The sequence below is a fragment of the Echeneis naucrates genome, chromosome 21 (genome assembly GCF_900963305.1).
Source record: "Echeneis naucrates chromosome 21, fEcheNa1.1, whole genome shotgun sequence".
NCBI lineage: Eukaryota > Metazoa > Chordata > Actinopteri > Carangiformes > Echeneidae > Echeneis > Echeneis naucrates.
The window spans coordinates 22,759,009-22,776,928 of record NC_042531.1 but is presented as its reverse complement, the minus strand read 5'-3'; the positions used below and the strand labels follow the sequence as shown (position 1 = coordinate 22,776,928).

Genomic DNA, 17,920 nt, shown 5'->3' with positions numbered 1-17,920 from the left:
CAGCAGTGTCTAACTTGTTGAAGAACTCGATGACTGTGTTGGCTCTGTCCACATCACCCATTAATTGCTCCTTTCTTTTGTAGCCAGTGATGGTGCTGATTCCATTCCACTCTTCGTGGATGTTGGTGTGTTGTAAATTCCTCCTTTCAGTAATCGTACTTTGACTTTATTAATTCCCCCTTCAATTTATGTTCCACCTGTTTGAATCATTCTTTGTCACCATCTTCAAAAATCTTCTTTTTCAGGTAGGGAACTGCCCCGATGTAAGTATGGCAGTGTCTCTACAGAAATTGGTGTCAACCTGACTGTCGAAGTCCATGCTGTTCCTATCAGTTTTCCGCAGCACATTATTCTGTGCATTCAAAACTGTCCCTTAGAACCTCACTCTTCTCAGGTGTCAATTTCTTGACTGTGCAAGTAGTATCAGCCTGTCTCATTACAAAGAGTTTATAAACGATCACCAGTTCGCCACCTTTTGCCACGAGCTTTCGCATCTTTGTTTGAGCGAATCAGTGACGCCAAGTAGTCCCACACAAGAGTCAATGATGTTTCGAGTTAGCCAGGTTTCAGAAAACGTGGTGCGAGTGCGTTGCAGGTAGGACCCAAATGCAGGAGCCGGAAAACCAGGTAGGTGACAAAAAAAATACTTTAATCTTAACTATAGCTACAACATAAACTGAACGAGAGAACAAGGACAAAACGACAAGGCAGGAACAAAACGACAATGATCCGACAAGGACTAGACTGAAAACAGGACTTAAATACAGTGCTAGACAAGACACAGGTGATCCACATTAGTACAGGGAAGGCAATCAACATGGGACACAACCAGGAAGTAACATAACGGGGAACACGAAGGAACCAGGACTACAAAATAAAACAGGAAGTTACATGGACAGAACACTAAACACCAGAATTAACTCAAAACCTGACAGCACGGGAGTGAAATCGATTTATTTGTTGAAATCATGTTGCCTCCGAACGATAGGTGGCGATACGCAGTCTTTCGACTTGTTGGCAATGAGTCACTTCCGATTGACCTATGACGTCACAGACCACAACAGCGATGGAAAGAAAGACCGTTGAGCGAGCAAGTTAGCGACTCAGAGGTAAACTGGCACGACGATGGACCTTGTAAATGTGTACATAACTTCGCCATGTTAGCCGACTGCTTTTGTGTGACTTCCTACGTTTCCATTTATGTTTTAAATGCCCCTCGAATTCTGGGTCATAGCTTGGCACGAAACTAAAGCGAATGCACAGATCACCTCCTCCGGTTCCTGTCCGTATACATGCAGCAGTAGATCAACCTTTAATCGCATTATCTGGGTGTGTTAGTCCGACAATTTTCTGTTTAATTTCAGTCGAGCTAACGTGTTTACATGTACTTTAAAAGTCCAGTTTTGGTCGGACTGACACTATAATTCAGTCTTTTTAGGCGTCATGTAAATGCACTTGTTTCTCTAACGACTACAACGACTCTCAGTCTAAACTTACATCTCCGACTGTCTCTCTCAAACATTGGAGCACTTACGAGCCATTAACGTCAACAGGTTGGATAATGACTCCACGGAGGATATATATATATCTGAGTTTCATCATCAGCCAGTCACATATTTAGCATCTTGGTTAGCTATCTGTGAGGACATTTCGGCTCTCGTCAAAATCCAGCTGTACTCAACTAAATTTTCTTTGGATAACTATGACCCGGATAAATTTCACTTATGGTATGATGAATTCATAGATGTGCTGTTCAGAAATACTGAAAGAGTGGATGCAACTATCATTCCTTGCTCTCGGAACCTGGAAATTCATTAACCACCTAAAACATACAGTACATCTAATGCCATTGGTTTATTTCTGAGAAATAACAGAGTGAAAGTGATTCAGTGGCCAAGCATTTCACTACCTATAAAGATAATAGTGCACACAACATGGAGTTGTGAGAAGGCCAGTTAAGCATTCATTCATTCATTCATTCACGATCATAAAGACTTAATTTCCCATGGTTGGAGAAAGATGCAGCTGTGTTCTGTCGGTTTGTTTATTTAATGTTGAGAGGAGTTGGTTCTGTTCTTAAAAAAATATGGTGGCCATACAAAATATTATATGTAGTACAGTCTGTGGTAGTGTAAACATGTTTGCAACACCTCATTTGAATAAAGATAATTTTACTTAACCAAAAAATGCAGGGTTATCGCACCTTTTTATTTATTTTTTATTAAACTGGGTTTTGGGAAAGCACAGCTTTCTCATTCAGTGAGAAATAGATTTTTCATCTGCCTTACTCAATAATTCTGAGCACTGTAAACCCCAAATGACATTCCTTCAGTTATTGAAAAATCAGTGATTTGGTAATTTCATGTCTATAAGATGCAATAAACTAATGCGATTCTTTTGCAGGGCCACTGGGGGACTGGTGGATGCAGGCTCAAAGTATGAGAAAGCTTTGGCGCAGGAGATAGCAAAGCTTCAGAGACTCTATGGGGAAGGGGACCTCACATCTTTCCCAGAGTTCAGATTTGCAGGTGAGTTATTAAACATGTAGTTTCTCTCAACAGCTTTGCTCTGCTGAATTCTTTCTGTTATCAACTAAATGGCTTTAACAAAGCGTTTTATAGAAGAAACCACAGTAACCTGTAGCTTCCTGTTCAAAATTTTACTTTGTGTTTAACATGAATACCACAGTGTTCATATTAAAGGCTAACATGAGAGCCAACAGAGCACAACAACAAGCTACGTCTACACCATCCAATCAGGCTCAACATGACAGGATATAGGAATTCCTGACCAGTTAGGCTACCTCTTCACTGTCAGTGAAGACTCGCCTTTGTTTCTACTGCAGCCTTTCTGAACGTAAGCACAGGATGAATCTCTGCTCACTGCCCATTAAATAACATTGATATTCCTCAATTTAAGCACAAATCAGTATAGCTTCAGATACCTGTGGTGGTGTCACCGAGGCTATGTCCATTTTTTTTTTTGTGTGACTGTGTTCTACAAATATTGCTTCTTTGATTGAGGAGACAGCCTGACCTTATGACCTCATAAAACACAGAACTCTAATGTGAAGTCTTCATTTTCTAAGAGTAGGAAACTTTAGACTTGATCTGACGTTTTACTTATTAATCTGCTAATAAAAAGATGTAGGCTGAAGATTCTGTGAAGACAGTCAGACATGCACTGAGTTAACTGCTCTGATGGAATTTTTTTCTCTCCATGTTTTTTAGCGCCTAAGTTCAATGACATTTCCCAGAAGTGACTTTGACTCTTTTCCATTGCTGCCTGCTTCATGTACCTCTGCTTCTTGCCATTTCCCTGTTCCTGGCTCTTGGGTCCTCCTGTGAAAGTAGAGATGTTCAGTAAAGATCTCATTACTGGCTATACATATTTAACTGGTGGTTACTGTAAAGCTGGGACAGAAGCTTTTAGCAGATTTGGCCATGGCTGAGCTCAGTGCAAGAAAAAACAATAAATCCCACTACATATCTGTGCCTGTCTATGAATATTTTTTTTTCTGTTATTAATTTGTTTCCAGAGTTAGCTTTATCATTTACTGTCAAAAACACAAAGTTTTCATACGCACAGAAAGCTAAATCATGGTTAATAGTTTTGTAGCAGTTATTATAATGGATCTTCTGTAGTGTAAACCATCAGTCTAGTCATAGTACTTGTTTGCCAATTACCTCAGTCTAAATTGTGAGTCTGCAGAGCATAAAGTGAAACTAGTTAGTACAGTTGTGTTCAAGTTAATAGCAGTGTTCATTCATTCACTCATTTTCTACTGCTTATCCATATCTGGGTCACAGGATGCTGCAACCAATCCCAGCTCATATTGGGCAAAGGCAGGGCACACCCTGGACAGGTTGCCAGCACATAGAGACAGACGGAAATGAACAACCACATGCACTCACACCTACAGGCAATTCATATTCACCAAGTTACCTAAACATGCATGTTTTTTGATGGTGGGAAGAAACCCACACAAGCACAGGGAGAACATTCAAACTCTGCTCAAAAAGGATAGCTTTTATTTCCATACATAAAAACACATTGGGAACACAGCACATTCTAATCCAAATCAAAATATGAAGAAAAATCTATCAAATTTGTTTTTACTTTACAGAAAGTCAAGAAATAGCAGTGTCTGCATTAAACATTTACAAAATATATCCTGTGAATTACTGATGTAATATTTAGTTGTATAACCACAGTTTCTGGGAACTGCTTCACGTCTGTGTTGCATGGAGTTGACCAACGACTGGCACATGCAAACTGGAAAAAGTGGACTGCGTTCCACAATTCCTCTGCAATATTTGGTTTTGGTTCAGTACCAGCATTTTTTCTGTAATCCCACAAGTTTTTTAGCTGTCCATTTTATATTGTCAATCTTGTTGGTCTGGAACCAAGCTGGTACTCACTAGTGTGTTCTGGGTTGTTCATTTTCTGAACGTCTTATGTTTTCTCTCTTATCAATTTTAACCAAAAAACACTTGTCTTCTGAACATTGTCCGGCACCACCAATTTTACTGATGTGCACTGAAAGGTGCACATGTGCACCATTTTCTGCCTTCATCTTTAAATAAGGGCCACTTCTTTGACAGCAGTTTTTTTTTTGTTGTTGTTGCTTTTTTGTTTTTCACAGAATGAATGACCCCAATAATTTAACTCCACATTGCTATTATTTTATTATTTTGAGAATGCCCCTTTCAATTAATGATTCAATTTCACAGAATCAACACTACTACTCTTATTTTGAACACAACTGTGTGATATACTTTTGAGATGCAAGCCGACAGGCACTAAAGGAAGGTTCTTTGTCACTGTCACGTGTTGAGGGAGATTATGAAATATGTACAATGTCATCACATTATATGAGATTAATATCAAGAATTCTTACTGCAATTCGGTCAATCCCAGATACTTTTAACATTCCACTGGTATCAGACAGCTTTTAGAATTACCAGGCCAAGCCCTCCCTGTAGCACGCCACCTAGCGGCCAGGTCTGGACTCTACTGACTCAGCCGTTGGCTGGATCGCAGCCATGGCTCTGCTTGGAACTTTTGAGTATTAAGTAGCTGACTATAAATGCAGGACATGGAAATAGGGAGTGTTGACCTGGAAACGAGTCAATTCGCCAAAAATACAGAGAAATAAGCAAAAGACGGAAGACAGCGCCCGTGGTTCGTACCCCGGGCCCGCGGACCGATAGGGAGACAGTGTAACGAGTACTGAGAAGTAACCACTGAGCTAAACCTCCGCCCGAGAAATAGACGACATCAGGTCTCTTAAAAAGCTTTCATAGCGCTTGGTAGTTTCTTTTAGACTCCACTAGCTAAATACGAATTCTACGTAGAATTGTATTTTGTTATTTTAATGCAATGGTTTTTATTTATTTTCATGTTCCAATACTATCAAGGTTCCGTATTGGATCTGGATTAATGTGATCTATCCCTCTGATTATCATGATCCACAAGTAGTTAAAACAAACGAACAAAATGCAATCATTTTATTTATAATAATAATTTGTAATATAAAACGAAGATGTTGAGGTGTCGGTCGGATAGAGACAGCGCATTTAAGCCCCGCCTGTTTCAGTTTGTTCGGTTTTCTCTGACCATTCTTAGCCCCCATGAGCCCTTGCGTGAATTATGCTAATGACAGAGTACGACGTGTTGCGCTCATAATCCGTAGCAGGCTATGAAAATTTAAAAATAGTCTCTGCCCCAAATGTGGTCTCTTACTGGAACAGCCTCACTCGAGACCTGAACTGAAAGAAAATATTGTGTCTTTCATCTAAATATCTTATTTTAAACAAGGTCAAACAGGTGTCTCTAAAAATAATTAATCTGTTTTACATGATATGGACTGCTCATTCTGCTCACAAACCGAAGATCTGTGTCACTTCTTCTGGTCCTGTTCTTACTCTGATGTTTTCTGGCAAGATGTCTGTCCATTAATTTCCCAAAACATTACTCAGATTTTTCTCTTACATATGCAAAAATATTGTTTGGATAGGGTTAGGATTTTTGATATAGCGCAAAAATAAATAAATTAAATATTAATAAACTAAATAGTAATAATAATATTATATCATCAATCTAATGTTACTCGCTAAATATCATATTCATTAATCTGAATTCTCTAAACACAAACAATCTTTTTTAATATTTGATAAGGAATTCAAAAAATACGTCACCACAATCTCCCAATCTAAAAATAGAAAAGCCATAAAAACTACTTTGCACCCTGTATGATATCTGTGTGAACTAATTTGTCATCTTTTGTCCACAATCTGAACTCATGGCATTGTTATATGTTCCTGTTCTTGTCTCTCAATCTACACCATTGTAATGTCCAACAACAATGTAAAGTTTCCTTTAAAAAAAAAGGAGGCTATGCAAACACAGAAAACTGAAGTAAATGATACCTGTGTCCTTTTTTGAAAAAAATATTAAATAAATTATTGGCTCATATAGAGGTTTCAGGAAATGTTTTGGCTGCAACAGGAACAGGGAAGTTGCAGAAAGATGAAATTAGTCTGAGGGAGGTAAGACTAAGAAACAAACCAGTTTACATTTCAGATTAGTTCAGTAGCCTCAACTTTCAGTCATGTTATGCAAATAAATATTGTGCATAACTGTTATGTAAATAAATATTTACAGATTTATGTTTCTACATATATACCTCTGCCAGTATTTGCTGCACAATAGGAATAGTGGGATTAGCATGGGAGGTTCGTATACTGCCTTGTGTTGCACACTTCTCACACACAACAGACTTTCAAGAAGAAAAAAGAGAAATTAGGTTGGCTGGGCCATCCTCAGGTGCTCAGCCGCTCCTCTTTGTATTCAGGCTGAAGGCTCACCCAAGGAGATGAACACTGCCAGCAAGAGTAAGACCCCGTTTTTTTGTTCAACAGCTTTACAAGATTTCATAACTGATCCATTTCATGATGTTACATACTGCAAAGGACATCAATTACAGGCTAATTACAGATGCATGGACTAATATTTTCTGTTTGTTTTTGTTTTAGCTCTTGCGTTGTTGTTGTTGGTTGAATTAAAGACATAAAGGAATAAAATATTTCAGACCACCACCCGTAAAGCTTTATTAATTTCAACTGGCGCTACACATGCTTACACAAAAGTCATTGGGTGAACTAGAAATACTTGATTAATATTGTTTTTCAAATGATGTTCATGATTTTTGTGTTGCTTTTATGAACTTCCCTGAAATCATACCCTGGCTTACGACAAATAATAGCCACATAACTGTATGTGTTTATTTACACGTCTTGTCCCATGTGCCGTCTTCTGCAGTGAGGATGTCAAGTCAGAGATGAAGACAGAAACCAATACCTTAGCACCAGAGGTATCGGAATGTCCGGTAAAAGAGGAAGCTGATTTTTTTTAAGTTCACATCAGAGCCGAACAAAGAGACTGAAAGTAAGAAGTAAGGTCGACTAAAAAATGAGTCAGAGCAGAGGCATGTATCATGAAATTGGATTTCATCTTCAAGAGCTAACTTCAGGGTTATCCCTGCCTTTTAAGTCATACGAGTGTGGTTTACTATACGTACGTGGCCAGGGTAACTTAGGAGGAACGCCTAACCTTAGGCAGGTTAAGTTCAGGACAAGAGCTCAGGTAAATTAGCCGCCAATTGACCAATCGGTTATCTTGGAAAATGACCTGCCCATTACCAGACGATCCCATGGATGCGGGGTATAGAGTCGCGAGAGGAGCTCTAAAGAGAGATAATAATTATTACCCCAGCTCCTCCTCCCTGAAAGAACCTGCTTGGTTTTCCAGACGAGGTAAACGGACTTGGTCCCAAGTCCGATTTAGTCCACTGGGGTTGGAACAGAGATAACGAGGCGTAAATTGTCAAACAAGCGATTAAAAATGAGAAATATACATGTACGGGACTCATACAGTAAATCTTGCAGATGTGGTGGGTATTTAATATAAGAATCTCCGGAATTTACGGATTGACAGAGCTGTCCATTTTTTGCAAGCATTCTTCGCATCTTCTGGTAGCTGCGACGGTGTTACTTTTTGCCTGAATATTTGATTTATCGATATAATAGTTTCTTAATGTCACACTTTGCTCCACCATGGTGAAATTTGCAGCTTTGCGTCTTCTCCGTGGCCCGATTATGGTGATAAGGCCCCGAATACAGACAACGCTGAGAAAATGTTTATCCAGAGGCCATGTGTCCATCATTAATCAGATACCCACATCACCTAACAAAAATTATGGTAAGAATAACATTGTCAAAATTTGAGGAGTTGTGCTGTCAAACCCAGTAACGTCAGCACCATCGTCATCATTGCGGAACTGTTGTGTATATGCACAGTTTCCGACCGGATTACATCACTGAGAACACGACAATGGCGACCTCATTTCTGCGTTTAGGTCGACTGGGCTCCGTCAAGGTAAAACCGATTGAATTCTCTCTAAGACGCATTGCAACATTGCTACGGCTGCGGTGTACTGTCCGCGGTCTTATGGAGACCGGCAACGACGAAAGGTGTAGCTTATAGTTAACCAAAATTAGCTACACCTGACAGGAGCTCCAGTAGGACGACATCACGGCCCGCAGCATGATGAACGAGCAGGGTCAAAGGCGTTGCTAGACAGCAATGAGACTGGTCACTGTCACCATCACTTGTCCTTGAGCTTTAATTACTAGAGCTGGTCGGTTCCTGAATCACCCGGGTAAATGATTCGAATCTTCGTACTGGACGACGAATCACGAGTCCAAGGTCTCTATTAAGCGGGATCCCTCGAGTCCCCTCGTTGGCTGCTGTTAAGTACACAAGGCGAGTCAACGGACTCAGTTTTGAGCCCCCGGAAACTGTTCTGAATCAGATGATTCGGGTAAAATGGTTCACTGTATCGAGTTGGCGGAAACAGCTCTTAATCAGATGGCAGTAGTTCGCGCTTAGTGAGATGATTTGGTTTTCTGACTTCATTGCCGTCAGTGAATCTAAGTAATGAGTTAAAATAAACTTTGCATTAACGAGTGGTTAAAAACACCGCTGTTCGTCATGTGGCCGATATATTTTATGCACATGCCACGGTGATAATTATTATTATTATCAGTAGTAGTGATATACAAATGAGTTTGCGTGTAGCAAAACAACAACAGACTATATTATTCTACTGAGTTATTGAGGGATTCAATTCACTCGAGTGAGTGACTCAGATTAACCTGAGTCCATAAAATGAGTTTACCACCACAGTTCAATACTGAATAACCCTGAGATGTAGAAGTGGGGAATAGGCACTGACAAAAAAGACTTGCATCTGCTTTATGGTCCTGCGCTAAATGAACGCCGTACCTACCTCGACACCTCGTGACGCTGTCGTGAACGCTTCGAACTTCTCCGTAACTCCATTTCGTCGAGGTGCAATGCACTGCCACAGCGGTAGGGGGCTGCGCTCCTTTGCTGAATGGTTATCGTCGTCTCTAGTTGATTCCTTGTTTAGCTTCCGGGTTGAGGAGTTGTAAAGGTGCTCATATTTTCTGACTTCCTCAATGAGTTGCTCCTCGACTTGATCCCTGCTCCGTCCGTGTACAAAAACAAGGGCTGTGTCCGAAACCACCACCTAATTACTATTAGGGGGGTTTTTTCGTGCTGTCCGAATGTTTTGCGATGAAATGTAGTGCACTCAAAGTATCCTACAATGCATTGTGAAAAGTAGTGAATAGCCGATGGTCATAGCGGAGGTGACAAGTAACAAAGTACAAAGGCTTTGTTACTGTACTTAAGTAGATTTTTCAGGTATCTGTACTTACATTGAGTATTTATTTTTCTGACGACTTTTTACCTTTACTCCCTACATTTATACACAAAAATATGTAGTTTCTACTCCTTACGTTGTAAAAACAGGCTTGTTGCTTCTTTTTTTTTTTTTTTTTTTTTTTTTTAAACCTCCACAGATGACGACATGATGTAAAAGCATACGTAAAAGATGTGATGAACTAGAGAGGGAAAGAGGGAGAAGAAGAGGGGGGGGCAGGTAACAGCGGGAAGAAGTCGAGTGAGTGAGGGGATGGTAGAGAGAGAACCGAGAACTTGTACTGTAGCAGATATTATCAAAGAATGTATCGTGTTTCATTAACGGCAAACATTCATTTTTTTTTTTTTTTTTACTTTTACTTTGAAATTACATTTCAGAGCCTATACTTCCTTACTTTTACTTGAGTAAAGGAGTTGAATCAGTGCTTCTTTTACCAGAGTATTTTTTTTATAAATGTATCTGTACTTCTTAAATACAGAATATGAGTACTTTTGCCACCTCTGCCTCATAGACATATAAAGAGTAGAGGCTGCATCGACTGCTACTGCCTATTTGTGCTGATGAGCCATGGAGCCACCATCTTGGACTGAGCAACCACTCCACTCAGTGTAATCTGTTTGATTGGCGCAATGAAATGTCAGCACATTTAATCAATCATAACTCACTGAAGACTCAACTGATTTTCATGCGGTTTTCTTTGCTGCAAACGCCATACATGTAGCTATGACACAGGACACATAGTTCAGCATATTTTAATATTCACAGTGGGTTTAACAGTAATAGATGTGGGTTTAACAGATGTATGGGATGTATGTATTTTGCAGAACACACACTATATATACACGATACACTAATTTATGATAGAGAAGCAGATACTTGTAGTCAAGTCAGCTATTTTAATATGTTGAATAAACAATATATGATGAGGCTATATATAAATATATAACGAGTAAAAAAGTGACTAGAACAAAGCCTGGATTACATGGGGAGGGGAAGGAAGTGGAAATACCTCTACAGCCTCTCATCTTGCATAACTAAGCAGAGGGAGAGAACAGAAATGTAAATTTTAAGTTAAACACAAAAGCATGACATGACAAGCATGACACCCCCACCCAAAATTATATTTACACACGTAAAAGGTTGCTCATCAAAGTTTTACATGAGCTAAAACCTCTGAAAGCTTGCTTTGTTGAAGCTCGACAAATCACCCTCGCTGCAGCTCTCAGCACCTTATTATAATAGTAATAATAATAATCATCATCATCATCATCATCATAATAACAATAAATACATTATATCTATATTGTGCTTTGCCTTGTGATGGAATCACTAGGCCGCCATTGTTTTTCAGGGCTAGAAGAATGTAGCTCTCAACAAATGATGTTATAGCATCTCTGACCAAGCTCGCAGGGCACACATCATAGGACAGCTTTTGCAGAATCTACTGGACTGCAAATCCTGCTATGTAGACCAGAGCATTTTCCACAAGACCACCAAACTGTGTGGGAAGATAACTGTGGTCACACACAACGGCCAAAATGTTGGCGAATGAAGATGGTCCCTCTTCAGCAGTTTCAGCAGAGGACATCTCTACAGCAAACCAGGCTTTAGATCTGAGTAGGCTACTTCATCACACAATATTAAAAATTTCAAATAATGGCTGTTCGATTTTACTGCTAAAAATAAACCAAAGGTTTGTGACCTGCAATGATGTTATCTGACCTTCTGTGAGTGCCTTGGAGTGAAGGTGTGTATTATGTGTTATGGCACTGAACAATTTGTATTTTAAATGTGGTGAAATAATATAACTCAGTGACTGACTAGAGCAAAATAACACTAAGCATGTTTACATGACACCTAAAAAAAAAAAGATTTATTGCATTGATCCAACCAAAACTGGACTTTTAAAGTACATATAAAAAGGTTAGCTCAACTGAAATCGAGTTTATAATTGTCAGACTAACACACCCAGATAATGTGATTGAAAGTTGATCTTACTGCTACATACGGACAGTTGGACTGGACCTGGAGGAGGTGATCTGCGCATGTACTAAAGTTTCACGCTAAGCTAAAAGTAAACGTAGGAGGTCAGACAAAAGAAGCCAGCTAACTGCTATGCATCGAACACAGCGAAGTCTCTTGCAAAAGCCCATTTATGGATGGATACATAGGCTAACTTGCTAACTCACTGATCTTTTTTTCTTTTCACCTCTGTTGTGGTCTGTGACATCATAGGTCAATTAGTAGCAGCCCATTACCCACAAGCCGAAAGAGTGCATATCGCCACCTATAACAGAGTCAACATTATTTCAACAAATGGGACAAGGACAGAAGTCCAATGAGATGGCTTTATCGAGCTATCACCATAACGTCACTTAACCATCCATGTAAAAGTACTGAGTGAGTGTGGTTAAATGAAGTCACTCCATAAGGTGAGTCCGAAGAAATGGACACCAGGTGATCTGATCAGATTAGAGACTCTTTGTGGTCTTGACATTTCCCTAATCTGGTCTCTGAGAAGTAGTGATATCTCCATTTGATCGACACTGGAGTTGATATGCTTATTAGATCTTGTATACAGTTCCTTACTTAAGGGATTAAAGATGTACCACTGCCATTAAACATGAATTCTAAATGTCTCCCTGCTATTGTTCAAACTGCTCAGCGTGCAAATGGTTTTGTTCCACATACCTTGTGACAGATATTAATTATGTGGTTTTCTTAAAGTTACAAATTCCAGATTTAAATGAAATAACTTTCAACCAAAATATGACCTGACAAAGACCCCAAAATTTGAGCTTGATCCCAGGTGAGTCTGTGCTACAGAAGCTTGGATGGACCTGGTGTTCAGTGATTGGCTCCAACATACCTAATCAGTAAATTGCACACAGCTACCATAGCCTATGTGACAACAAGACAGGTTAGTCTACTGGTGATTGAGTAGAACAAAACTAGGGTGTGTCTGAAAACATAAAGGTGCTGAAGTCTGGGTAGGAGGTGACAGGAGAGTTGGTCTTTCTTTTTAATAGGCCATTTGTGTCATTAGTGAGTGCTTCTGATGCTGGGTGATGGCAGCAGTTGTCTCACAGTAACATCCTGGCTCTCTCCATTGCAGCATCTCCAGGTAGAGTGCTGGGACATCCTCAGGTGCTCAGCTGCTCCTCTTTGTACTCAGGCTGAAGGCTCACCCAAGGAGATGAACACTGCCAGCAAGAGTAAGACCCCATGTTTTTGTTCAACAGCTTTACAAGATTTCATAACTGATCCATGTCTTTTCATGATGTTACATACTTGCACAAAAGTCATTGGGTGAACTAGAAATACTTGATTAATATTGTTTTTCAAATGATGTTCTTGATTTTTGTGTTGCTTTTATGAACTTCCCCAAAATCATACCTTGGTTTCTGACAAATAATAGTTACATAACTGTATGTGTTTATTTACACTTCTTGTCCCATGTGCCGTCTTCTGCAGCAGAGGTTCCAGGGGACAGAGCAGCCCTTCTAGCCTACAAGACTGCTGTTACTTTCCCTGTTAGATTTATACTGCCTCATTCTGTAGGTGCAAATGAACCAGTGAACACTGCACAAACAGATGCAGCTGCACTGCCTGTTGCTTTGGCCTGGGAAGCAGCAGGAGTTCCAGATGTTGCTTGGGTCATTGCAGACACACCTCCACCTGCAGGTGACGGGGCAGCTCCTGTGTGTCTAGTCAGTTCAACCAGTGAAGCAACACGCTCAGAAAACACATTCCCACCCGCTATAGCCTCCTTTGAGCCTGGTAGTCCAGTTGCTGATGGAGTGTCCTCCTCATCTTCCAGTGATTCAGACTTGGACTCGGGCTCAGACTCGGACTCTGAGGATGACAAGTCAGAGGTGAAGACAGAAACCAAGACCTTAGCAACAGAGGTATCGGAATGTCCTGTAAAAGAAGAAGCAGAATTTTTTAAGTTCACATCAGAGCCAAAGAAAGAGACTGAAAGTAAGAAGGAAGGTCAACTAGGAAATAAGGTGGAGATACTCACAGTCAGCACTGAGGAGTTTGAGGACTTTGTGCCTGAAATTTGCGCAAAAGACTATCCAGAGGTCATATCCACATGCAGCACAGTTTCAGGTAAAGCTGCACTGAAACCTGCTCCAGAAGTGATAGAAGAATTTTCATCTCCTGCTCCTTCAGTGGAAGACCAGACCAAGATCACAATACCAGAGAAATTGACAATTGATGTTGCTGTTGAAGCTACAGAGCCTCCTCCAGCTAAAGCCCTCGGAGGTGCTGCTGCTGCTGCTGAAGTGGCTGCTAAGGCTATTGGAGATGAAACTATCCCCGCTGGTTTGGTTGCTGAGGCTGCTGAGGTGGCAGCTAACGGTCCCCTCCCTTTACAGTGTGCTGAAATGCTGGTGGACCCTGCTCCATGCATAGGTGAAGTTGCAGGAGAAGAGCTACAGGGAGAGGCCCCAATGGAACCACTTGAGGGTATAAACTACACCATCCTTCCCCTAAAATTTCTGTTCCTCTTTTCTTTATGGATCTTAAAGCCCCCTCAGATAAGAACTACCCTTCCTGTCACCCTCACTGTTTAGTGTTGAGCTGTGAACCAACAACCAGCTCTGTCAGCTGTTTTTGCGTAATCCCATCACTGTGACTTCTAACCTTCCATAGTATTATTTGTTGTGTGTGCTCTGATGTATTTCACTACTTCAACATTGCCTTGGCTTCGTTTTTGCAAACATTTACTTCATCTGTCAAAGCATCACCAAGTTCAAAGCTTTGTTTCAAACTAATCTCTTCTTCTACTCTTTTGGTTTTAAAATAATCTCTCTAAATTTTTGTTTTAGATTGTCTTTACTACTGTTTTAGTTTTAAAGTAATTTCTTCTAGTTATTTAGTTTTAAACTTGCCCATACAACTTTTCTTCCTCTGACCATGACTCCCGTGCTTTGTTTAGTTTTTTCTGCCCAAAAAACTAACTTTCAGAAATGCTGCTGGACAGAGTATATTTTTCTGCAGAATCTGCATTTTATTGCTACATTTGTCTTTATTGTTCCTGTAATTTACCAACTACGAGAAGACAATCTGCTTCCTGTTTACACATGTAAATGATGGTCATGCATTCATATGACCTCAGGCTTAGTGTGGCAAGTTAGTGTGAACACAGCTGAAACACTAGTCTCGATGGAGCTGATTTTTGTTTTAGAATGAAAATAGAGAATCATTATGGATGCAGCTGGACCCTGGTCCTGCTCTGCTCTTCCTCCTCTGACTGTTTTTCTTAAATGCCTCTTAGTTTCCAAATCAATCTTCATTACAGATTCTTTCACTCCTATTTATTTAGATATATTTCTCACTTCAGCTCATTCTTGTTTTTTTTTTCAGTGTTTCTGTTTTCTGTCATTTTGGTTTCAATGTGCAAGTAGGACTGGGCGATAAAACGATAATAATTATTGCGAAATAACTTTTCCTTTATTGAAATATAAGACATCTTCAATAGAATTCGTTCCATTCATGTTTTGACAGACAACATGAAGAACCAATGAGAATCGTGCCGTGCCGAGCCAATCATGCAACTGGAAGAGAGTTACAGCCACGTCAGGCTAGGTTGACACACGGAGAGAGTAGGTGATGCAGCCGGTTGAAACGTAAGCACGTGTGCTTATTTCTTGGCAAGCAGTACGTTAGGAGCGGGAGCGAAATACGTGAAAATGGCAGAAAATGTTAACACGTTCGACAGCGTTCTTAAAGAAGACCACCCAGCAGACACAGCCCAAGGCTCAAAAGATGAGGACATTGTTGAGAAGAAAGGTCCAAGGAATTTGTTAGTGTGGGGATATTTTGGCTATGTAAAGTCCGACAAGAAGCAGAGTTGTGTGCACTGCAAATTGTATCGAGCTTTTGACTGGTCGGAATTGAGACTTCTATTTTGAATTGCCTATTTAATTTTTTTGTAATTTACCAAAGAATTTAGTTGTCGATTTTTTTATGTTCGCCTGTAATACTTGAAGCTTCTGACTGGTCAGAATTAAGATTTTAGTTTATTATGTAATTATTTCATTTATTTGAAATACAGTTCTACAAAGTCTGTATTACATTTCATATGTTTAACTTCTGACAGAAAATAAACAATATTTAAACCAATAAGTAATGTGGTATTTTAACATCCCACATAGGCATAAAAAGAAACCTTTAATTTATTTTATTTATATTGTGGTATATCGACTGATGAAATGAAATGAAATATCGTGATAGGTTTTTGTACCCTATCGCCCATCCCTATGTGCCAGGTAGAGCCAATGCTAACAGTAATGTTTATAGTGCACATGGTGAGACACTATGAAACCAGCAGAGTTGGTAATGGGTAGAGTCAGTGAAAGTATTTCAGGGAAACAGGAAGACATAATTCCTCATCAGCTCATAGTCATGGTCTCTGTATGTCGTCCTGATTTGCAGCCAGTGGATTTCTCTGGCCACAGCCCTGTGTCACAGAGGTCTTCCTTCTCAGGGCAGCGTAGTGACTCTGCGTCTGCTCCTGGAATAAGCCTCTCTTCACCTTGATCATCACCACTAGTGCTTCTCTTACTTTTCTTAACATCTTTTCATCTGTTATCCCCTGAAGGCATTTGGGATAAGTTCTTCATCAAATTCTGAAACATTTAAATGTGTTTCTAATTTACAATGATTGAGTATTTCACATTATTTTGTCTGACTTGCTTCATAACCTGACCACAGCAAGCTGAGGATTCAGATGCAGGAGTTGAAGGAGAATTTAAAATACACTGTACTGTACATTCACAGGCAGCACAGCAACTTAGTTGTTGTTGAGTGGTTGTTCATCTCTGTATATATGTGTTGACCCTACAATGGACTGGTGACTTGTCCAGTGTGTACCCTGCCCTCGAGCTGGGATTGGCTCCAGCACCCCTCATGCCCCAAAAAACAGATAAGCGATAGAATGAATGAATGTATGTATTTTGAGGCTAACGAAATGCATCAAAACTTAAGTCAGTACCATGCCTCCTGCAGTTTTATATATATATATATATTTTTTTTTTAGCATGGACTGCCTTTCCTGTCTGCAAGCATATTTAACCATCACATGCTCTAAGAATTTTCACACCAGTGTGTCTCCATGCTCAGTAGGGGGTCACATTCCCTGACACTATAGGAAATGTTCCACTATAAAACACCTTTGTCAACATGTGAATATGTTAATTAGTGGTCCTTTCACATTTTTCCAAATTAAGCAAGGATTCTCCTCTCATTTTGCCACTTATCTGATATAACCATTACAATTGCAACCTGAAACACAAGACACTGGTACAAACATTTTGATACAGGTAAAAAGGAGTGAGTGCTGATTTTAGGTAATCTTGTGTCACTTCAATTTAATACACAAAGAGTATGAAGATATAAGATACTAATTAATCTTTGAAGCCGACTGATCCCCCTCATAAGCCTATCATCTGTCCTTTCCTTCTACAGACCCTGCAGCAGTGCAGTCTGATGAGCCTTTTGACAGCAGCACCTATAAAAACTACCAGCACCACAACTACACCCCCTACACATTTGCTGACCTGGATGTAGAGATGGCCAAGTTTCGTCTCCCCCAGCCTTCCTCTGGCAGACCCTCACCCAGACACTAGAAGAGCAGGCCTGATATTGTTGTCCCTCTTAGTGTGTGCAGCATGAAATTCAGCTGTTAAAAATGTTGTATCATTAAAGTAAAGAAATAGGAAATATGGTTTGTTTCTGCCTGGTGTGATTGTGTTTTCTCTTACATAAATAAAAACCTGCATAGAGTGGTAGGCAAAAGTTTTTTTTCCTGCCCAGGCTGTTTTAAATAGAGCTGAGTGAGCATGTGGTTAGGGTTAGGGTTTTCTGGATTTCTATTTGAATGATAAGAATTTTCACTCCCATAGCCAGCTTCCCAGCACACTGTGTCTTAATTGTTTTTGCCTGCATATCTAGTTGTAGAAGTAAGCAATCAGCATCTGTCAAATTTGTTTGTTAGTAGTGGTGATGAGACAACAGAGGAGTTTAAAATGGAGAAATACATAGGCAACATGTTGTGCAAATAATAGACGTGAAAACCGTTTGAAAGTAAAAGCCCCAGTC

The 17,920-nt window shown here is 39.9% G+C and overlaps 1 protein-coding gene across 2 annotated transcripts; it reads left to right on the top strand.

Annotated features, from left to right (window-relative positions):
- The first annotated feature begins 1,049 nt into the window (after positions 1 to 1,049).
- On the top strand, positions 1,050 to 17,597 carry ndufv3 (NADH:ubiquinone oxidoreductase subunit V3). 2 transcript variants are annotated; one of them, XM_029530446.1, is made up of 4 exons: positions 1,050 to 1,109; positions 2,404 to 2,528; positions 12,927 to 13,026; positions 17,288 to 17,597. In XM_029530446.1, the coding sequence occupies exons 2-4, from the start codon at positions 2,484 to 2,486 to the stop codon at positions 17,446 to 17,448; spliced, it is 306 nt and encodes a 101-aa protein (XP_029386306.1). In that variant the 5' UTR covers positions 1,050 to 1,109; positions 2,404 to 2,483; the 3' UTR covers positions 17,449 to 17,597. The 2 variants fall into 2 exon arrangements, with proteins under 2 accessions (XP_029386306.1, XP_029386305.1); XM_029530445.1 differs by lacking the exons at positions 1,050 to 1,109; positions 2,404 to 2,528 and adding an exon at positions 8,368 to 8,439 and having other exon boundaries at positions 17,288 to 17,591.
- The last annotated feature ends 323 nt before the right edge of the window (positions 17,598 to 17,920 follow it).

Coding starts and splice junctions, on each gene's coding strand:
- ndufv3 (XM_029530446.1), top strand. CDS start 2,484: ATGGGGAAGGGGACCTCACATCTTTCCCAGAGTTCAGATTTGCAG. Junction 2,529..12,926: donor CCCAGAGTTCAGATTTGCAG/GTGAGTTATTAA, acceptor TCTCCATTGCAG/CATCTCCAGGTAGAGTGCTG. Junction 13,027..17,287: donor GATGAACACTGCCAGCAAGA/GTAAGACCCCAT, acceptor TTCCTTCTACAG/ACCCTGCAGCAGTGCAGTCT.